General features: G+C 37.1%; 3 protein-coding genes across 4 annotated transcripts in view; 1 reads left to right on the top strand and 2 right to left on the bottom strand.

Annotated features, from left to right (window-relative positions):
• Positions 1-10,128, bottom strand: part of LOC6647296 (verprolin) — a 98,201-nt gene extending 88,073 nt beyond the window's left edge. The window contains exons 1-2 of one of the 2 annotated variants that reach the window (XM_047009189.1): positions 10,060-10,128; positions 9,878-10,002 (exon numbers count right to left, since the gene is read on the bottom strand). In XM_047009189.1, the coding sequence (XP_046865145.1) occupies positions 9,878-10,002; positions 10,060-10,091 (157 nt within the window). In that variant the 5' untranslated portion in view covers positions 10,092-10,128. The remainder of the gene's footprint in view (positions 1-9,877; positions 10,003-10,059) is intronic. The other variant, XM_047009190.1, reaches the window with a different exon arrangement.
• Positions 159-18,588, top strand: LOC6647235. Its single transcript, XM_023178417.2, has 7 exons — positions 159-286; positions 1,137-1,664; positions 14,472-15,439; positions 17,180-17,417; positions 17,477-17,691; positions 17,754-17,859; positions 18,016-18,588. Exons 2-7 carry the CDS (start codon positions 1,175-1,177, stop codon positions 18,168-18,170), a joined length of 2,172 nt encoding a protein of 723 aa, XP_023034185.2. The 5' UTR covers positions 159-286; positions 1,137-1,174; the 3' UTR covers positions 18,171-18,588.
• On the bottom strand, positions 2,424-3,506 carry LOC6647236 (cyclin-dependent kinase 1). The gene has a single exon (XM_023178418.2). The coding sequence runs from the start codon at positions 3,431-3,433 to the stop codon at positions 2,525-2,527; it is 909 nt and encodes a 302-aa protein (XP_023034186.1). The 5' UTR covers positions 3,434-3,506; the 3' UTR covers positions 2,424-2,524.
• Positions 18,589-23,702: the final 5,114 nt, after the last annotated feature.

Consider the following 23,702-nt stretch of genomic DNA (forward strand, 5'->3'; position numbering starts at 1 on the left):
GTAAAGTAAACCAACAAATACAACAACAACAACAAGACCACTGTGAAATTATTTGTCCTAAAAAATATTCTCAAGTAAGGGATTAAGGCCATGATACTATATAAATGCAACTGAAGTGTAAATTTTCTTTCTGCACGTGTTAAAAACAAACAAAAAATAGAACAGCAAAAAATAAAATGATATAAAAATAATAATTCTTCAATGGGAACTACCATATGGTCGTAATATTCAACTTGGAACATAAACTTTTCAAATAGTTAACACCCTAATAAAAGCCATTATAAAAGTAAGTCACGAAAAACTTGTTCAACACTATAAAGAATTAAATAAATGGTTTAAGTTTTTAGAACTTTCTTTAGCGGGGCCATTACTCATTGAGCATATTGCACGTACTTGGTCCTGCAATCTTATGAATAGAAGATTCAAATTTCGATAGAAAAAAAACTTTTGATATGTATGAAGTAAGGAATGATTTACTGAATTTTGAAATAGTAATTGCCAATATTGAAGATGCCAATAGATTTATAGTTAGTTTATTTAAGCAAAGGTTAAATTTAGAATCCATACGATACGATGTGGATTTAGGTCGATACAACGGTTTAATCAAGATGTTATCAGAACTTTTTTACTGTTAATCATAGAGAAACAGAAGATTTCGATTATTTATTTCAATGTTTGGCATAGATAATGGATAACGAAAATTGGCAATGCAGAGTTTTAAGAAATCAGTAGCAGGAAGAGTAAAAAGCTCTTGTAAAATTAAGTTTTACCATCTCTAGTAAAAAATATTATATTTGTATGTAGGTAAGTTTGGACAATATTTTAAAGTAAATCAAAGGTTTCATTGTATGGATACATAAAAAGATAAGTTTGGCTTTTAGTTTTCGAGTTTGAAACAAGTCATCCACAAAAGGCGCCAATAAATTCAAACAAAAAAAGAAAAGACAATTTTAGCTAAAACATTAACAATAACTGCAAAAATAAAAAACTCATGGCAATAAAATCAAAGTATAAGTCGGGGGATATAAAATACCAAAATACATAAAAGCAAAGTGCAATTGCTGAAGAGCAAGAGATTCGCCCATCCTGCCAACTCAGACCCCAGTGTATTAATTCAATAAACCTATTTATCTCAGACTACGTCTCTGACTCTGTGGAGAATGCGACAAAGTTTATGCCAGCCAGGACGACGACGACGATGCCTGCGTCGCACTGCAATCAGCCAAGGAGCCAAAGTCGATGCCGCCGCAAACGAGTCCCAAATGGAGGTTGGGCGGGCAATGAGCATACAAAAGGCTCTGTAAGTGTCATTGCAGCCAGGAACTGGGCCACTGGGACTGGGACTGGGACTGGGATTGGGACCAGCAGCACAACTGAAAGCAGAACAAGCAAGGCGTATACTAGCAGGAAGGCAAGGACGACACGAAAGACGGTGACGATGGTGACAACTCCAAAGATGACAGCAGCAGCAGAAGCAGCAGCAGAAGCAGTAGAGGAGCCAAAAGGAGCATCTGCCGCCCTTGGCCAACAAAGTCGCCAATTTTTACGCACATCGAGAAAAACATCTTGGCTGCTGCTGTCGTATCTTTGCCTCCGCCAGCGCCACCATCTCGGCATCTCCATCTACTGCATCATCCTGATGGCAACTGTCGGCTTTGGGACGCGTAAGTACAGCTCGGGGCTTTTGCCGCCTTTCATACATTTTTGATTTAATTTAACGCATTCTCGTGTCGTACACATTGGCGATCCCCCAGACATAAGAGGACATGTCCTCCATATGTCCGTTTGTACTTTGTCCTGGCTGCGAAATTATTATTTAACCCCCATGTGCTTGAGAGCCTTGTGAAGGCAATTGCCTTTCGGGCCCATTTGACTTATCCACAATTAACTACCAGACGAGTTAATTGAATAACCTAAGCAATCGACTGTTTGTTTCTTGCCATCTATACACTTCTCCGTCTTGATGAAAGTTACTTGGATATTTTGTATTATTTTGACATTTCTCATACATTTGTTGACAAGCCATAAATCAAATTTACTTCCAGTTTCTGGTTAAATTGCTTGAAAAAGCTAACTATGGCAAGGCATATATCTAATATTAGCTGGTAAGGGTATGCGCCTGTCGTTATACAGAAGCCCGAAAACTCAAACAAACTTGCCAGTTGTTAATTGTTTTGTTTTGGCAGTTATATCTTCCGCTCAATAGGTTTCTGCCCTTTAACTTTTATTGTTGATGTACTGTGGTACGGAAATGCTAAATAAGTTTGAAATGTTCTCTCATGAAAGTCAACTTTAAACTTGAGCATTCTTTCGAACCAACAAATTCCTCATCTTAAACTCTTAAAGCAATTTGAAACACACCTGAAAAACATTTCCGCCCACTGTGCCTGATTTTCGCCTTCTGTGGGGCAGTCGAGCGAAAGTCTCGCCAATTAGCTTTTATTTGATTTAGTTCTCGGAAATCCAAGTTTAGCGTTAAATTAATTTAATTACATACACAAGAGGCTTTACATTGGCTGGAAATTTATTTCATATTGTCCGGCATACCCTGGAAAAATGCATGCTTCACTATATCCTTGGCCACGATGCGTTGCGATGGTTGATAGCACAGCATTCGATTAAGTAAATCGACACCAGAAGCATTTAAGTTCTTGTCAAAGTCCTTGCGTACAAACATGGTCAGCTTATTGATGGGATATATTGGAAACGAGCTCGAATAGTTTGGCAATTGAGTAACGCCCATCCAATTTTCCTCAGTGGGTGTACCCAAAATTTTGAATATGCATATCAATTGATCGATTTCCGATTCGCCGGGAAACACTGTCCTTCCCGTCAACATCTCAAAGAATATGCAACCGATTGACCAAATATCCACTGGACAGCAATATTGTGGACAACCCAAGAGCAATTCCGGAGCCCGATACCAGAGAGTGATCACCTCCGGCGAATAGCTGCGAACGGGCAAATCAAAAGCACGACTCAGCCCAAAGTCTCCCACTTTAATCCGCGTGTGTGTGGGATCGATTAACAAGTTTTGCGGCTTCAGATCCCGGTGTAGGATACGACGACGATGACAAAATAAAATAGCTTCCGTAATTTGATAAAGAAAACTCTGTATCGATTTGGCATGCATTTTCTCTCCCTTCGAAAATAGAATTTCAAAATATCTGTGCAAATCCATGGCCAGATATTCGAAAATCAAATGAACCTCCTTCTCCATCATGTTGACATCTTGAAGTTCCACAATATTCGGATGCTTGAGTTCTTTTAGAAGGGCTATCTCCCTAATCACTGCAGATGGTATGCCCTCATCGTCATGATGAAAACGAATATTCTTGATTGCCACCAGGCATTGGGTATCGGGATTAAGTGCACGATAGACCACCCCATAAGTTCCTTCTCCAAGCTTCTCGCGTCTTATTAAATTCTGCATAATTGTGACTTGATTTAATTCTGAACTGAATGAGTCTTTCCCTTTGACAGCTTTAACAATGATTGCTAAGGTCACAACTCTGTATGTCAAAGTAAAATATATTCCAACAAGTCACAATATTTCACAGGTCACTAAGACAAATACATATGTTTATGAGCAGACTAAAATGCTCTGGGAACCCTAACAAAACTTATCCCAACTTTGTTATGGCAACAATAAATTACAATCCATTGAAATATGCAGAAGGAAAAAAAAAGCAAAAGAGGTGGGGCAAAATAAAAATTAACGAAATTGAAAACTTGCCAAAAATGTTTTAATAAACACATAATTCCACAAACTCTTTGCGGCGTATTCTGTGTTTTTGTGGTAGGCGGGGCAAGAGCCAATTCCCTTTTCATACAACTTTTAGGGCAGCTCGTTATGCCAAAACATTAACAAAAAGTACCAAAATACATGCATAAATAGAAAAATGCACTAAAACATTGACCTAAAATTAAGGACCAAAGTTTCCTCTAGTTAGGATATTGTTTAAAAATATTTTCAAAATTTTGTGTTTTGGTTTTGTTTTATTTCTGTGTTGCTTCTTTTTTTTGTGGTTGCTAATTTTTTGGAAAAAAAGTTTCGAATCAAAACACGTCCCTGGGTTGACTTGCCACGTCGGGGCCAATTTCCAACGTCAACATGTTCAGGGTGTTTGCCTCTCCTGTCTGGCCGCTGTAGTCGCAAAAAGCTCTTCCTATTTTGCTCTGCTCTGGGGCGTTGTCCAAAAGTGTTTGGGCTTACCTTCATAAATTATAAATGGGTTTTGCGGAAAGATAGCAACAACAAGTTCACGTGAGGTGCACATACATCACACACACACACACACACACACAGACACTAGCACCACACTTACCTCACACACACATGTCGGTTGACCTCTGACACTAAAGTTGAAGCTGCTTGCCTTCTGCCTGTTGACGACAACGACAAGTGGCAGAGGCCGAGTCTGAGAGCATGAGGGTTTAGGATAGGCAACGACAAGACCAAAAATATAATGTAAACTATAACGTGAAGCCAAAGTTATGTCGTACACTGAACCAAAGCAGAAACCAGAACCAGCAAGCAGTTAAATAGGTCATGGTTCTAGTTTTTTCACTAGAAATACTAATTAAATTTCATTCTTTTTTTACCTTAAAAAGTGATTCAAAGGAATATATAAGGAACTGCGTGACAAGAAGTTACCTAAATTAAATTCAAAACTTTAAAAAAAAACTAAACTAAATATCTTTAAATCTTTCATCTATATTTGGGATATTTCTTTATGATGAGAGTATACACACTGTATCTATTTCATTTAAATCGATCAGAACTATCGAACTATTTGTACTTCGGACTATTATGATTTTCCCCATGGTAAACGCATAACTAGTTTCACGTATGCCGAGCCAACAGTTTCCTGTACGTTAGCACACATTCCTGACCCTGTCGCTTTGCTGCTATTTTGGCTGGCAAAATAAGAGCTTAAATTATTCAGACGGTCAGGTCAGGGGTTATGGTGTATCTCAGATGCCGATTCCGATGCTGATGTTGATGCTGATGCTGATGACGTCGCTCAGGGCAATCAAAGACGATGCCACAACAAGTGTGGACTTGTTGGCTGCAGAAGCTTACCGAAGGGTGTGTAATTGTTGTCTGTGGCACTTATGTCCTTCACTTTGTTGTTACAATGCTGACAAAGTGCAGTCTTTGTTGGTCCCCTTCAGTTGGCTATTGTCCTGGCCTGTCCTATTGTCGAAGTGTGAAAACCTAGGGAAAAAACAGCAAAAAAGGAAAGAGTGCTCTCCCCTGTGTGCGGCCTAAAATAACTAACTAACCAAATGCCAAGGGGGTTGCTAGGATGAAGTCTAGGAACATTGGAATGCCAAGCAGAACGTTGAAAGTGTATGAAATATTTCCATGGCGCAGGGCCGAGACCGATGAAAAATGTTTTGTTTTCCGACTTATTTATGGCATCAGCAGCATTAGCGACAGCGAAAAGAGCCCGCGGCGGGGTCCACTCTAAGGTTCAGTGTCACTTGTCTGGCTCGGCCTGAGGTTGAGTCAATATTTGGTTTTTGGGAGCAATAAAAAGACAGAAAGCGGCAAGATAAAAATGAAAGCATTTGCGGAAAAGCAAACCAAAAGCAGATATTGTAATGTCCTTTTGGAGATATTGCATAATTATTTCAGTTGATTTATATGCCAAAGTCGCAAGAGATTCTGAAGACAGATTGTGCAAGACGTATTTAATAAACCCATGAAAAACATGAACCAAGAAAAAATACAAATAAAAATTCCAGAAAAAATGCAAAATATGCAAAAGCAACATCAGAAATATTCTGTAGGCCAAATTAGAGCCAGATTCAATTGAGAATCTGGCGTTTACAATTGAAATTCCAAGGCAATAAAGCACAATATGACATGAATAAACTTGGAAAAGTCACAAGAAAATTGGCATGCCGTGTCATCCTTTGAAGGATCAGAAGGAAAGTTGCTATATTTGTCTCTTTTTGTATATTAAATATTTATGATTATTTTTCAGCTGTTTTAAATAAAATTTAACGAGCAATAAAGTAAATAAAGGTACTAAAGCTGAGGATTTAAAATGACATACATAGGCTTAATATTATTGCCAATTGAGCAAAATGCGGAAAGCGAAGTGAAAATTAGGAAAAAGCATATAAGAAGTTATTCAATTTCTTAATAACAAAAGCATTTGTGTTCGCAATCCATCACAGTTTAATTGCTAAAGTATTTTTCAAAAGTATAGAATATCCCTACGGTATCCCAGAAGTATTCTATTCGAAACTTTTATATTGTTGTTTTCCAAATAAAACAAACTAAAGTGCTTTTGTTCTTGTTGTTGTTGAAATAGTTTACGTTGAAGTCTTGTTGTGCCATTCCAAGCCTTTTGGTGGGGTTTTCTCTCTTTTAAAACCACATCAGCAAAAAAATAAAATTAAGAAGCAAGCAGATAGAGAGACAAACAGTGCGTATTTTTGTTTTTGCTCCAATTTCAATTTACTGAAACTAAAGCCGAAAGCGAGAACTTCTTTTGGCACACCCACATTGACTCACACACACACACACGCAGACGCCTACACGTATACAGACATTCAGAGACACACTTTCATATATACAACACTTAACAACACTGCCGAACACGCTGCCATAAAAATAAATTGAAGTACATACAAAGAGACGGGTAAGGAGTAGGGAGGGTGGCTCTAAGTGGCGGTACGGGGTCGACAAAGTGTGTGGAAAGGATGGTTATTCACGATTAAAGCGAATTTTTGGCGTATATATGCCAAATATATATATAATTCTCAGACAAAGTGACACACAACATATGTTTCAGTTTCAATGACTACAGGAAAATTGTTTGCCTGAGCAATTTTCACTAAACACAACATTTTCCAATTCCCCCCCGCAGTAACTTCCCTTGCCATACCAAATTTCCAAATTTCCAACACCCACGCAAATAAGAATCCTATCTCTGCCTAGTCCTCCCGCCTCACTCCGCTCCCCTCATCATGCTAATGTCGATATAATGCGTAGACAACAATTTTCCTTGCTTATTTTTTTTTTCCTCTTGCTATTTACTTGGCATATAGATACAAATTCTATAAGATTTTATAGGCTGCTCTTTGAATTTGATTGTTGTTTATTTATTTATATGATTCCAGTCAAATAAAAAAAAAGAGAAGAAATAAATAGGTGGCTTTTGTTCGTGGTAATTGTTTATTGATCGATTTCGCACACATATATGTAGATTCAATAACAAAAAAAATGCAAATATTTATGGGAAATTCATGCACTTGTGATACGAAAATGTCATCACAATGCATAAATAATTCGGGTAGAGAATAATTTATGGTTACCACACACACACACACACACACACAAAAAGGTTAGAGGTGACATAATTGCTTCAATTGAATGCCATTCGTATATTTATACAGATGAGATTCTCTTGCCAAAAAGAATAGAAAACGTTTGAAAATCTTTGATGATGCAGAAAAGCGATTATAGAAATATTTTTGTTTTTCCATTGACAAGTGTCGCCTCTAACTTTTTTGTTTATAAAATAATTTAGAAATTTAATATGCCACTGTGATATCTTCCTCACTATAATAGGCAAATAAAAATGCTAAATAAAATGGAACAACAGAAAGTGCTGACATAGGCTGATCAGGATTTACTTTGGTCACAAGTTATTCCTACCTTAATGTAATGAACTTTTCAAGCAAAAATTTGAGGTGGCTTATACCAAAGCATTATAATTCATACATTGTTCGGCCACAAATCAAAGACAAGCCGATATGAAAGAGAGAGTGAGAGAGGAAGGGAGGGATCAAACGAGGGACTCATTTATTGTGCCAACAAGAAAAACGAAAAATAAAAAAAAAAGGTTTCCCAATCTTCGCCCAAACCCAAGTTCAATGTGCTGCTGTCTTCAGCTGGTTACTAACCTTGGCGGACTTAAGCCAAAAAGAGATTTCAATGTTTCGATAAGAAAATAAGAAAATCTAAAAGGTAAAATGAGGAGAAGGAGAATTTGCATTTTTAAATTATTTCATTTCACGTGCTTGTCAGGCCATGATTTAGGTACAAAAATCTTCTACCTTGCGCAACATTTTGAATCTTGAATCTACGTGTTTTGCCTTGCACACACATAAAGTTTCCCCCGCAAAAAAAAAATACTGAAAACCGCATAAATTTTCCCAACGAAATGATTTTTGGACGAATGGGCCAAAAGAACGAATGCGTGTGATTCGGGTGTAATGATAAGAGCTTTGCAGAAAAAGTAAAAAAAAGGTGAAATTTTTGTGTAAAAATGCAAATTGAAAAAGGCTGGCTCAAACCGACGAAATAGTAAACTTTAACCCCAAAAAAAAATACACTCTGATTGCAGTTTTTCTGTTCGGGACTGTCAAGATTACAATCTCTCTTCTATTCACAAAAGAAAGTAAGTCCGATGGGGCTTAACAGCAAAACCAAAAGTAGTAAGAGGCAGCGAAGAGACTTGTGTGTTTCAATTAAAATCGATTATACAGAAATTGGTTTGATTTCACTCGAAGGGTTTAAGAAAAAAATGAACGAGAAAAAAACTGAAACGAACGAAAGAAAAACAATTTCTCTTTTTTTTTCTGACTGCCTCTGGTCATTTTTGTGGTACATTGAGCACATTTGTAATTTGCAAACAGAAACAGAATGAAAAACTATTTGGATTTTCTTTTGCGTATGTCGTCGGTGTGTGTGTGTGTGTGTGTGTGTGTACATAAGCCGATTAATTTCCTTGGATTCTTACGTTCTGGTTGTGGGCCTTCGCGTTGATAGCTTTCGGACATGAAGTGTGATCTTACCATTTATTACACTTGATGACAAAAACCGAGCAAAACAGGCTACAAGCAATAGCAAAATAACAAAAACACATGCCCTGCGCTCCTGCCCCCCTGCTGTTCGTGTCCTGTCCAGAAAGGATATGTAAACGAAACGTGCAATAACACCTAAATTGTTTTAGCTTTGCGGCAAAAGTTTCACTTGAATTGCTCTCGGCCGTTGGCATGGTAAGTGGCCCCCAACCTACCAGAAACATGGCCATCATGTCGATGTCGGTGTCGGTCGGTGTCTGTAAAACGCCTACACAGCAATAGCAGAGCAGCACCCACCAGCAGGAGTATCCGCAGGAGGGTTATCTTTATATATTTTAAGCCAGGATGAACTAAACTGCTCAAAGGCAAGCTGTCTCCTCTTGTTTGTGAAACGAGAACTGAATAGTAATGTCTACAAATTAGGCTAAAATTACTCAAATTGGTCCGATTCAGCGGGAACTGTCTATTGGTAAAATCTATTTATGCGAATGTGTTAGTGTGCTGCTGTATGTAGATTTTATATCCAAATTGCTTTTCAGGCTGAAACTATAAATTACAAATGTGTAGGTAGTAGCTTCTTTCCCTGTTTGCCCGACTTGATCATCAGCAGTTTCAATGTCATCAGTGACGTCAAGAAGAACATAGCAAATTCCATTAGAGACATTTGGAAATGCCTTGAAATATATTGCTTATAAAAGTATTTCAGGATTTTTACTTCTTTGTGAAAGGCCAGGAAGAAGAACTAAATGGGGTAATTTTTCTCATATTTGGCAAGTGTCCAACACTACCCAAAACAGTTTAAGTGTGCCCAGATTTCAACCATCAACAAATATTGAACAAAATATTAAAATTCCCACTAGACATATGGAAGATATTTCAAAGGGCTTTCCAATTTCATGCTGGAACAAAAGAATGTTGGTGAGCTTGTTCGCCCAACATATTAAAATTTAAAAAAAAAGAATTTTAAAAATAATATTTTATCTAATTCGTTTTCGAGATATATATATAAAAGAAAAATAGGAAATTTGAAATATCTTTAGGTACTTACTCAGAATTTTCTCATTCTCTATAGATACTGATCCCGCAAATCGAATTATGTAATATAAATGCAATACTCGATAAATGGTCCTTTTAGAATAATTTATTAAACGGCCGAACTCTTTTTTTAAAATCCTGCAAAATATTTATTTTAAAATAACTGTAAAAGTTAGGTAACGGTTATTAACTTACCTACTATCTCTTATAAGATTGGACAATATCATATGAACACAGATCACGGGACTGGAACGACAACCGAACGGGGCAATGCACTCCCACAAACTGACTCTCGCCCCCGCAAGCGTGACTTCTTTTATAGACGCAGGGCTAGCAAAAACGAGAGAAAGTGCAAGCCATGCTCTCCCCATAACCTCTCTCCTATTCTTTCTAGCTCTTCCTATTACTAAGTCGCGGCTTTGCCTAAGACGCGCTCTCTCACTGATTTGTTCTCCCATTGCTTGGCTTCTTCTTTCCATCTCACTCTCTCATTCTTTTTTAACCGTTCAGAGCGCGCTAAACACCTCTTTCTATTTTTCTTCTCTGTCTCTCATTCTCAGTTAGTCGTCAAACACGTGGCTGGTGTGGGAGACAATCTTAATGCACTGCTCTTCCAAAAAATTCTATTATAAATTAATGATTGACTTTTTCCAAGCTCTATGTTTATACCCTTGCAAAAAGGGTATATTAATTTTGGTCAGAAGTGTGCAACGCATAGAAGGAAGCATCTCCGACCATATAAAGTATATATATTCTTGATCAGCACGAAGAGACGAGTTCAAAAAGCCATGTCCGTCCGTCCGTCCGTCCGTCCGTCCGTCTGGATCAACGCAAACTCCTCCTAGACCGTAAGAGCTACAGAGCTGAAATTTTGCATGTAGGCTTGTATATACTGCAGGCGTTGTATATCTCGGATTCAGCCGGATCGGATTACTATATCATATAGCTCCCAAACAAATGACAAAGTCACGAACAGTGACTTTTCTTAATAACTTCGGTATTTTCTGAGCTATTATCGTGAAATTTAATATTGGTGAGTTAATTACTAATATAAACGACTATGCCAAATTTGATCAAGATCGGGTGACTGTATCATATAGCTCCCATAGGAACGATCTTTCGAAAACAGTGACTTTTGTCAATAACTTCGTTACTTTTGACGCAATTGTCATAAAAATTTATATTTCTCAGTTTAGCATATCTATTAATGACTGTGCCAAATTTGATTAAGATCGGGCGACTATATCATATAGCTCCCATAGGAACAATCGGTGGTGAACAGTGACTTTGATCAATAACTTCGTTATTTTCTAAGCCGTTCTTTCGCAAGCATTGGACCTTTTACACAAAAAACTTGCAAGGGTATACAAACTTTGACGGGGTCAAAGTAAGCCCCGGCCCTCTGGTTTTTTTATGACTTGTAACTTTACACTTATTTAACTGTGCTGGAGTCTAAAATATATGGCACCTGTTTGCCATATTTACTGTTTATTTTCCTCTCTTTGCAAAATACATATGATCATCTGACCTTTTGGTAGACTAAAATTTTACTCTCTTAACAGTTTCTCATTTTTATATGTGTTAATTAAAGAAGCTTTTAGTACTTAACATTTGAGACGACTATCGCTCTCTCTCTCTCTCTTATTTTCCCTGTTGCTGATAATCAGGATAATGATGATGATGACGATGTACTTCATTGCCTCCTGACACGGTAAAGGTCAAACACATAATCTTCACATCATCTTCTAGTCGAGCTAAGCTTTTTGCGCCTCTACATCATTAGCGGAGAAGTATCAAGATGCGAGGCATCAAAACTTTTACCAAAAATGAGGCATAACAACTTTTTCTACGTACCTAAGTACATACATACATATCTTTGTGGTCACATGTAATTATAAAAAATATGCGTCTGTAATTTTGCGCCGCCGAGGGCCACAAAAAGCAAAATAAAACCAAAAAAAAAAAAAACGAAAAAAAAAAAAACAGAAAAAGTAATTACATATCCAATAAAAAATCCTGACTCTTGGCAGTAAGGACACAGAAAATGGCGACGACGGCGGTCATAATTAAAAATCCAACAACATGAGGAGTCTGGGTTAGATGCTAAGAGAAGAGCAGGAGGGGCCACTTGACTCATGGCCATTTGAATCTGAGGCTGATGTTTACGGGCCACAACATGCAAAAGTCGAGTCCGGGATATACAAACACATACCGCACACACACACACACACACACACACACACACATTAGTTCCAGAGAAGGAGTGAGAAAGAAAGAGGGAGAAGGAGAGAGATAGAAATACAAACACAAACATAAAAGCAAAAACTTTTCATTGGGGACTACTTGGGGATTATGGCCGCCTGGAGTACACATAAAACACGCGCAAGGAGATTCAGATTGCTCAAGGCTCTGCAGTTGATAGTTAATTCTTGTGTGTGTGTGTGTGTGTGTGTGTGAGGCTAGGCTAGGTTGACAGTCCGTTCCTGCTTCTCCTTGCCCAGTCCGGTTCTGGCTTGCGGATAACTTAGTTAATGAGGCTCCTTTGGGCAATCTTAATAAGCCATTTTAACATTTTAAGTGTTGCCTTCTTCTAATATCGTGTACACCAATTTACCAGAAAATTAAAACCAATTAAACTTTAGCTAAACAAAATGAACTACATTCTCCAATTGAGAAAAACTTCAACTGCGAAATTAGCTAGAAAACTTCTCAATAAATCGGAATATTTAATTCAGTGCCATGAACATTTTAGTTCAAATCGAAAGCATCAAGTTAATTAATGCAAAATTTCAAGTGAATCGGTTAAGTTTCCACTGTAAATGTTTAATCTTTTCATCTTTCAAATCGTTTTGAAATAAGTTTTCAAAGTTTTAAGTGCAGACAGATTCAGATAGTATTCAAATTTGAATATTCAAAGATCAAGGGTCATCGACTTTTGAATAAATTTTTCAGCTATCGCAAAGTTTTAAGGTCAATAAACAAGACTTTCTGTTTATTATTCATCAAAAATGCGAATGACATTTCAAATGAGAGTATTTGATAGAGAGAATTGATGCCACTTTAACATTGACTTTAATTTAAAAACATTATAATCCTTGTTCTTGCCACAAAATAAACCCATTTCGCTGACAAAAAAAAAGGGGGAAAATGTCTGAAAAGACTTTCCACTTATACGAGGGAAATCAGTGCAACTTGTTCAACTAACATTTTTGACATTGTCGTCCTGCCGTCATCAATTTGCTGCGGCTTTGACTAAAACTTTTTTCACTTGACTGACTCTCCAGTTCACGCCCCCATCATTTCTGTGGGCGTGTGTCTGTCTGTGTGTGTGTGCCTCAGCTTAAGGCATGCTACATGTTCTTTTTAAGTGTTGTGGCAGAAACTTTTCCGGAAATGTCTGTGTGTTTGTGTGCTCAGCTAATCATTGGCAAAACGAAAATGATGAAGAAAGAAAATATCAAATTTCTCTTCCTTTTTTTTATTTTATTTTTGATTGCCTCAAGTGATTAGCTAGAAAAGTTTGTACGAAAAATTTGAAATATTTTCATTTCATTTATTTAAGTAAACAATAAAATATCAAGTTGATTGTTGCAAAAATATTAGATCACAAGCCAATTTGTTTGTATTTTTGTACATAAATTTACTGCACAAGTTGCGTTTAATTCTTTGCTGCAATTAAACACTATTAAATACAGCTCAAGTCTTTATTTAATATAACAAGTCAAAGCAACATTTTTGCCTTAAAGGCAAACACTCTGAAATAACAACTTTTGCATGGAAATGAAAACTCGTTGCCTGCCAAAGGAAAAGGCAACAGAAGAGGAAAACCAACTTTTTTTTTTGTGTTTCTCCCTTCAGACCAACAGCAGTGACATTAAGCGGCAAATTTTTATGATTTTAATTAGCATAAAAGCGTAATTGAAAATTAACTGAAACAAAAATATATAAATGCACAAAAGAGGAGCAGGGCTTATCACGAGAAGGGGCGATGACGGCGGAAAAGGTAAAGGAACAGAATCAACATATATATATGTATATGTTGATGGAAATTTTCGACACACACATTTAACTAATAAGCAAAAAGGTAGATAATTTTAATGTTACTTTGATTCCAAAAAAAAAAAATATTATTTGAGGGCAATTTTTAATAATCTCTCTGTATTTATTTAGGCCGTCAAAGGGATTACATGGGCTACTTTATTAACTGTTTGTAATCAGCCAATAAAATTAAAATCAATTATATTTTATAACATTGAAAATGTTTGAGTTAACCCCTAAAAGAAATAATTAGCTCAAGGGTTCGGCTTAATGATCATCACAGAAAGCAATCAAGCAAAACTTAATGAATCTCATTGTTGGGAAAGATGAATCTCACAATCAGATGTGGCATATGGTTACTTCTTTACTAAAAACTCATTTTTAAATAACCATTAAAGTTAATTTAAAGCTTTAGCATTCATTACAATGTTTCCTCCATTTATTTTCATACAACATGTAATATTTTTTTAAAAATGTTTTCATTTCATAAGCTGAAACTACGTCAAGTACATTTTTTTTCATTCATTTTTTGTATTATATGTTTACTTAACTTATCATACAACACACAGGACTTGTCACCTGCAGCAGCAGCAGCATCATCAGCTCCACCTCTTCAGCTGGCACAAACAACCCAGAGCTTACAACAGCCAGCAGATCCATTTTACCAGATAGGCCAATGACAACACAAAACGATCTAATTACGACAGCCAGCAACTTGGCGACAGCCACAACAGAAGCAGTGACAGTGACAGGAACAGGAATAGGCTCAAGTTCGGGCTTGGGTGCGGGACCGGAGAGCTTGCCCCTAGCCCAGGGCATGTCATCAGGAACAGTTACAACAACAACACTAACAACAACAACAGCAGCAACAAGGATACTCACACTGATGAGAAGGACGCGAACTAAGTCTGCGCAAATTGGGCTAACTACAGCAACCACAGAAAAACAAACAAACGGTGAAACAGGCAACATGGGAGGAGTAGAAGGAGATGAAGAAGGAGAAGTAGCGCTGCTCATATCAACAATTTATCCCACGGAAACGGATGCCCACAACTCCATTGAAATGGCTACAACCGCAGCAGCAACATCAGCCACGCACGAGGAGACGACACACACAACACAGTTGCCACCGCAGGAAATGGAGGAGGGGTCGATGGATGCCACGGATGAAGAGAGTGAGTTGGCTGTGCTACCTCATCCGGTTGATGGTGCAGATTCATTGACCAAGGGCTTCTCCATACCCACATTTTTGCCACCGTTTCCCGTTTTTGCGGCAGCGGATTTGCCAGCTTACCGCGCCCGAGCTGCCGCCGAGGCAGAAGCTGCAGCCGCTGCCGCTGCTGCTGCTGCAGCAGCTGCAGAGACCTCCTCGGTTGTAGCCTTCACCACGACAATGTCACCGGCGGAGCTGCGCCGGAAAGTGTTTAATGAGCAACATTCGTACTTGGTCTCACGGAATGGCCAGCGGAGAAATCTGACAATGCCAGTGCTAAACCTTACCGCTCAGATGGGAAATCACGCTTATATGCCATGTCAGGTGAGTGAGAGAGTTATAATCCAAACTGAAACCCCACCCCCATGACACCTGCTCGTAACGACTCTTGACTCTTTCCCCAAAATCCCAACCCAACCCAACGAATTGAGTCATGAGATCCCTTTTTCAACTCCTGCGTACTCCACCGATTAATCCTCAGCTTTGCTTTTGACAAGTGATGTAAGCACTGCATCACAGCCTTTAAATCCTATCGGCTTAATTTTAATTGGTCGCATGCAATATTCATAGGTGCCATCTATAATTGTGTGGTCCGTAACATTGGTCATCCAAACTAAATCCATGAGACTAGCTTTAGCAAAGATGATTTAATTTAAAAGTGGGTTTTATGAATTTCAAATCATCAAAGTAATAAATTGCCAATCAACTATCATTTTTATGGGCTTTGGATGAAAGTTATTAACTATTCATCTATGAATGAAGATGACCTTTAAAAGGGAAAGGCTTTTTAATTTTAGAAATTGAAAATGTTGTTGCAGATATATGTTGATAAAAATAGAAATCGTTTCAAAATAAATTGTTTTATTTTATTTAACAACGTTTCTGTGCAAGAAATCCTTTCTGTTGTGGGTTACCATATTAATATACAGCAAATCTGATCCAAGCCAAAGCCTGTCTACTGAGCCAGAAACAAAATGGTAATGAAAATGCCAAGTTTCAACCCTCAGTCCCCCCCATCCAACTTCCTGTACTCTCAGCCTCTTAGTTGCCTTGGGCTTTCATCTGCAGATTGGTCTAAAGAAAAAACCGAAAAAATCCGTTGCTTATGGTTACCTTTTTCCTTTATTTTTTTATATTCTTTATTTTTTTTTTGGTAGAGGCTCCAGAAAACTTTCAGCACAGATCAGCATAATTTCATTTGCATATCAACAATTCATTTTGTTTACGCTTATTTTTATGACGTAAACAGTCACAGAAAAAGTGGAGGATGAGGAAGGGAAGGAAGTGGAGGAGGGGGAGGAGGAGGAGGAGTTGGATATGGATATATGGAACCGACCAGCTAGTTGAGGCTGAGTCTCGGCCTCCGGTATTTGCCGTTTACATTCATACAATTTATATTTTATAGAGCTTGGCTATTCTATCTACAAGATACAAAACAAAAACAACAACAACAACAACACCTAAAGAAATGCATGCAAATGTGATGTCTGTTGTATGAATGTATGTATGCAAATGTCTCTGTCCCAGTCTATGAGTGTGTGTGTGCGTGCGTGTGTGTGTGGGTGTGTTTGTATACATAGAATATGTAAATGGTAGTTTTATCTCTGGTCTGCTGAAATTAAAAAGAAATTCTGAGAAAGAATCTACTGAAATGTCGGTTACTTGGCCAAGTATTTGCGGCTGTGTGTGTGTGTGTGTGTCTTCTTACCAGGTTTTTTTCACTCTTTAAGTAAGCTTAGCGTTGGCATATTTAAAGTAAATAATAAAGCGAACTATTCGAAAAATGCTTGAATGCAAAACGAACTAATTCAGTTAAGTGCCTTCTCCAACTATTGTTGAATATTGAAATGCCAAGTAATACACAATTTTCTAAGCATGGAATGTGCGCTGATAACAAGAGAATCAATCTCTCATGAAATCGACATTTGCCTTAAAGTCGTACATTTGAGTTATATATTTTTAATTGAACTCAATTTTGGACTCCCTTTGGACTTGATAGTTAGATGTTCTTCTCGTTTTAGATGAATCAGAATACTATTAATAATAAATATCTCAATCCCTTAGATACATCGTCTCTCGGATAAGCCCGTCTCATGGGTTCGCATGCGGGACAATCACATCATAAGTGTAGATGAATCCACTTTTATAGCAGATGAGAGATTTCAATCGATATTCCAAGAGGATCACGATTATACCTGGTCACTGCAAATCAAGTATGTGCAGCCCCAAGATGAGGGCTGGTATGAATGTCAAATGGCCACAGAGCCCAAACTGAGTGCCAAAGTTCATTTGGAAATAGTCAGTGAGTATTTTAAATGCAAATTAAAAGCTCAGCAACTTATCGAGTTTTCTTCCCAACAGCCCCTAAGACTGAGCTTATTGGCGACCGAAGTCGCTTCGTCAAGGCCGGCAGCAAAGTGGCCTTGCATTGCATTGTAAGAGGCACTCTAGATCCGCCTAAGTATATCATATGGTTTCGTGGCCAAAAGAAAATCAGCGAAACTGATGAGCGAACTGGTTGGTACACACAAATCGATCGAAATATATTTGGCACTGTGGGCGATAATCAAAATACGGTGAGTTAATGATACGAGAGGGAGGACTGGATTAGTTGAGTAAATATCAACATTAATTACAGATCGGTTCATTAATCATACCGCTCGTGCGTAAAGAGGACTCCGGCAATTATACGTGCCAGCCATCAAACAGTATCTCTGTCTCCGTCGACCTGCACGTCCTCAGCGGTGAGTTGGCCCACAGACCTCTATCTAGCTTTTGTTTTTATGCCTGTGTCAACTGTGACTGCGTGTGAATTATTTTGTCAACTGAAGTTGAATGATTTGGCCAACTATATAGATAATCATTAATGGCATTTGTTTTTATGGTCATTTCGACAACAGGTGAATATTCCGCATCGGCTATCATGTCCAGGGCCTCGGTGTGTCGACATCTTAGGAGCACGTCCCAACTGCTGTTAGTGCTATTGCTGACCCTCAGGCTGATGCCAGAGCTCCTGGGAATGGGCCAAGAAGGATTGGCATTGGCCAAGACGTGACTTGTGACTCCGCGTGACTCGCTTATTGAATTGACCCCTGGGATGGGAATGGCGTCCGTCGTCCAGGATGTCGTCAGGACGGACTTCAATTATTTCTAAGCTTCGTTTGCAGTTACATCACTTAGGTTAGAGATTAATTAAACAAGTTGGTACGGCTGGCAGGCGGGCAGGCAGAATTGTATATAACTGGTGATCTAAATTTTTTCCCCTTCTCTCTAATTAAGTTTGGGTATGTGTTGTAAATTTCTTTGGAACTTAATTTTATTTTAGATATATACGTACATAGATAAATGCAGAAAACATCGTCTCTATATTTAAAGTTGTGAACGAAATCAATAATTAGATTATTGCCAACAGAAGAAAAATAAAATAGTAAAACAGATACTGAAACATTAAACTTACCAATCAAATTCATTGAAAATATAAATAAATACATACAAATACATACATACATAGATGATGATGTGAAAATGATAACTCTTTGCTGTATATCTGTGTTTTATTCAATCAATTGGCAATTGAATATGGAAATATAAAATTGAATTACTGGCAATTCGAATGAATGGCTGAAACTTTATATTTGTCTAAATTGAAATAAGGAGAAATGCGATTTCAGTCATTTCAATTTGAAATAATTAAAATTGCTGTTAAAGAGATAATAAATATGGAAATATTTAATTATCAATTGGCGAATCATGAAAGAGATTTTAACAGATTTTCTTCATTCAGATTTGTTTGATAAAACTAAACTGAAATAATTAATTGTCAATTGGGCATCAAGTGAAATATTTCCGCAATTTCAAATGCATTTTGTTCTATAAACTGTTTGGTTTTTATCAAGTTGGTAAGTTTATTATTCGCTTATTTTGGCCAAAATTAATGTTGGCTTTAGTAATTAAAATTTAGTCGAATTGATAAGTAGCAATCAATATATCTGTTTGGTCTTAGTATAAATGTCTATTCAGCTTTCATTACTTCTACCAAATTAAATTTTATAAAAATACTTCTATACTCGTTCCATAAGAAAATTGCCTCGATTCAATTGGTATCAAAATATTTCGATAATAATCAAATCTTTGTCACCAAATATGTCAATTGCTAACTGGTTATGGTGCAAATCATTGGAAAAAAACGTGAAAAAATTGTATGAAGGTTTGTATATCTATATTTATAAAAAATCAAATATTTTTCTCACTCTTTATTTTAGCTTTTAAAGTTTATCATATTTGTTTATTTGTACATTTTATGCGCTTGAAATGTGCGAAAATCCATTTGATAGCGGGCAATTTTTATTGAATGCCATTGGAAAATCGCGTAACGAGAAAAAATCAAAAATTGACAAATAAATACGTTAATACCAGGACCAAGCCAATGGGCGATGCCTTTTAGTAAACAAAAACGGAAGAGCAGAAAAAGACCTATTAAAAAATTTAATGTTTGCATACAAGCATTTTCCAGAGAAAACAAAAAACATCAGCCACAACAACAACAACAACAACAACAACAACAACATGCCGATGCTGATACTGACAACTACAACAGAACTTCAGGCTGTGAAATTCAGCAAAGAAGGATATAACCAGGGAATACGATGACCATACCAAAAAAGCCGAACGTCGTATACCCTCACAGTTAATTTAGCAATTTATGTTACTTACCTTCTTTTCTTGCACTTGACCTGTTTAATGGATCGATGATCACTTATCAGTTACAGAATATTCAACAAATTTCTTATGGACATTTTAAAGTGTCTTAAAAGGTTACCTAAGGAAAAGTGTAAAATGCTAAAGAGAAAAACACCCCGAACCAAAATAAATGTAGAACACCAACCGCAATGAACAAGCCAGGAAATAGGAAACTCGAGTACTGGAAACCCTGTGTGGGTGCCGGACCGCAGAAACCAGGACCGGAGGTCGCTCAGCGGGATGCCGAGTCAGGCAATTAAATCGATACACTGGCCCAAAAACCAATAGCCGAGCCAAACGCCAAAAAACAAAAAAAAACAAGAGAAATTTGCATTTGTCTTTTCCCCTCTCATGGAGATCTATCCCTGCCATTGCCTCGGGGCAATAAACATGTGTGCACGTGGTCGTTGTATGTATGTATGTATCTGATGTCTGTGAGTGTGGGGCCAGATGGAGCTGTGGGCCATGTCAGTGGTTGTCACCATCAGCATCAGCCACCATTACCATTTGCCGTTCAGCGCTCACCCATCGCGTGTCAGCGTCAATGCCAACGATATTGGCTTTCGGGAACGCGTTATTCTGGAAAAAAAAAGTCATTCTACACCCCATATCCGCCCTACTTGGTGGCTTGGTGGCGGCCACTCCCACACGAATTTTGTGAGCCGGTCGCATCACAAAGTCGCCGTGTGCTCCACATATGTAAAATGAGTTTTGCAATTTTATGGGTGTTTTATTTTTTCATAAGATATTATTACAGCTGAAGGTGAAAGACTGTGGAAATACATTGAAATGATAAGGGTCAAAATTCAGGTTGGGAGGGCAAAAATCCACATTCTGGATACGGAGAAATTTAAGGAACCAGCTAACATCAACGAGCTGGTTACGAAGTACTTATGCGTTTTGTTATTATAAGCAAATCTCAAAAGCTTATGCGATTTGACGATGTAAAAAAACAATGTAAAATGTCTAAGGTTGATACTTTTTAATATTTAATGAAGGCAAAATCACCAGAAACTCGATTTTGGTGAGAAAAATTAATGTTTAAGGTGATTTCTGAAGGTGTATGTAGATAAAGGATGAATTATATTTTTAGTACTACAACCAAGTTTTTTTTTTAATTCAAAATCATCATCAATCTAAACACATTTGATTGGATTTATATACTTAATTACTTTTTAATCAAATAACTGGTAAAGATTTTGAAAATAAATAAGAAATAGGTTGGCAAAATAAATAGAATTTGGAAAACTGCATCGTAAATGTTATTAAAAGATAATTACAGATGTTTAAATCTTGATTACACCTCGATCCATAGAAAGATGTAAATATTTATTTGAGTTTCAATTTTACATTTGATTTTCTACTATTAGTTGTTATTAAAATTATAAACTCTATTTCCAAAGTCCTCATTGAACAATGATTTCTTACCTATTTATATCATTTTGTATTGCATTCTCGAGAAATTTTGTATGAATTTCCATTTTTATTCCTTTACGCTTCAAGTCTCCGTCTCTCTCTCTATTTTTTTGTCTTTTTGTAACTTATGACCACTGTAAGAGAATTTGGCATTTTTCGTTCCCAACCTTTTCTCCACCTCTGCCTCGGTCCAATTGACATTCGATTTTCTCTTCAATTTCTCTATGGCAAGTTTTAGATGGCTGAAAATTTTCCAGTCAAGAGTTTTCAACTATGCACAACCAAAAAGGCTGGCTTTTGGTTGCTGTGCCTTCCTTTTATTGTATGTACGTATTTATTTTGTATGCTCCTTTTTGCTCTTTTAAGGCAACACTTCCGCAAAATATTTTTGTTTGGGTCACGTAACGTAAATTATTGAAAGTTCTTTGTTGTGTGAAATGTGCGGATTTCTGTATTGAATTATTAAAAAAGGGTTTGGTTATACCCCTTTAAATATTTAATTGAAACTGCCGATTGCCCTCAGCTGCTTCTGTTGTTGGTCATTCTCGATCCGTTGGCGTCCGTTCATGGTTAATTTGAGGTTTCGTTCTGCATTTGATATAAGGGCTATTAAGTGGGTGGCTGCAAAATGAAAATATTGCAAAGCCATTTTGCTTGCTAACTACTTTCCGTTTTCCCCCTTGCAATCCCAAACTGATTCCCCTGAAATGCTTCGAGTAAGGATTGTGGGTATTGATTCGGTTAGGGTGAGGCTCCTAGACTCACCAGCATATTTAGGGCCGGGCCTTATCGAAACGGAATGGAATGTTTACTGCCTGATGTCCTTTGTCGTTGTCTGAGTTGCGTAGATGTTGATGTAAACAAGCTGTCAAAGAGGCTAACAGCGATTTGATTTTCGCAAGAAACAATTTCCCTACTCCAAGGGGTTGTTTGACAATTGCAAGAGAAGGCGAAAGAAAAACATTAATAGTTTGAAATTGAAATTAAATATTTTAAGGACAAGCGTAAATAATCTTCGAAACATTGAAACGAAATTCCTTTTACAGATTTATCCAAATTATGTGCCTGCTTTTCCAATGGCGTTTTAAGGATTAACATTGTCTACTAGCATTAATCCCAATCAATTCATTTCCATTATCTGCTGACCCAAACGCAAATTTCTTTGTGACTACAAAAGATTACGTATACGCCACCGCTTAGCGCATACAAAATTCCACTTTGTGTGGCCGATGACACGACCACAAACCAATGAAGAAACGGAACTGAAATGTTTATCGGTTTGCTGTTGCCCGAATTTAACTGTCCCACACTTGGCCAACCAAGAGAATGGATGGAGAATGACGGCAACACTTCCTTCAACTTATCGACGAGGGCAGACAGGCAAACAAGTTGATGCTAAAGGCATGTTAGTGATGATACTGTCTCTCCCTCTCTCTCTCATTCTCTTTACTTTCCCACTTTATCTCCTAGACTCTCTCTCGCTCTGTCTTTATCTCTTTGGTTTTTTCCGGGGCACAAATTGCTTAAATTGGAAAATTGCTGAAGCTGCATTTGTTCTACCCCAAACAGAGTGGCCTTCGCTTTGGTCTATATATGTACATATGTAGATATGTGTCTCTCTCTCGATATATATATTGCACTTTATCTTTTATTGGTTTCTATCGTCTTTATATTTTTGCTTTATTTTCTTTCTCGAGCCTGTCTCAGTCAAATCAATATTCGATTGATGGCCAATACTATTATCTTTTTATTATGGCCATTTATTTGTTGAACTTGCCTTCTTCTTGCCATGTGTTCAATTTGCCAACTAATTTTCCCATTTGAATTAGTTCACTAAATTGATTAATTGATGAGATTTCTATATACCCTTTACTCATTTAATAGAAAAGTGAATATCAATCTCAATCAATATACAAATAATCTAATTGTCAACCATTCTTGATTGGACCTGTAACTATATCAACTGTATGATATTTCGATATTAAATAAATTTGAGAAGAATGAGATAAAATCATTAAATGTTATACCAAAACTATAACCATTTAATACTTTTTAGTTGCTAGAGAAAGTGGCGGGGAAAATACTAAGAAACCACTTTCAATGGGTAACAATTTGCCGATTCCTATAGAAAAAGAAAAAGCCTTTTGTTTTCTGCTTTTTCTTTTTTGCACGAAAGTGCAAAGAAATTTTTGGGCTAACCCTTTTACTTGGCCAAGTTCATCATTTTGATTTCTTTATCTCATCGATAAACTCTTTTAGCTTTTCTTATTGGTTGTTTTTGTTGTTTCTGTTTATTCTTTTATGCGAAAATAAATTTTCCACTTGCCTCAGCAGTTGTTACAAAGTATCGGATCGAATAGGCAATCTCATAAAGCCCCTTGAATTCGTATATTTTCTGCTTAAGATTTGCCATAAAAAGAAAATTCAAAGT

The sequence above is a fragment of the Drosophila willistoni genome, chromosome 3R (genome assembly GCF_018902025.1).
Source record: "Drosophila willistoni isolate 14030-0811.24 chromosome 3R, UCI_dwil_1.1, whole genome shotgun sequence".
NCBI lineage: Eukaryota > Metazoa > Arthropoda > Insecta > Diptera > Drosophilidae > Drosophila > Drosophila willistoni.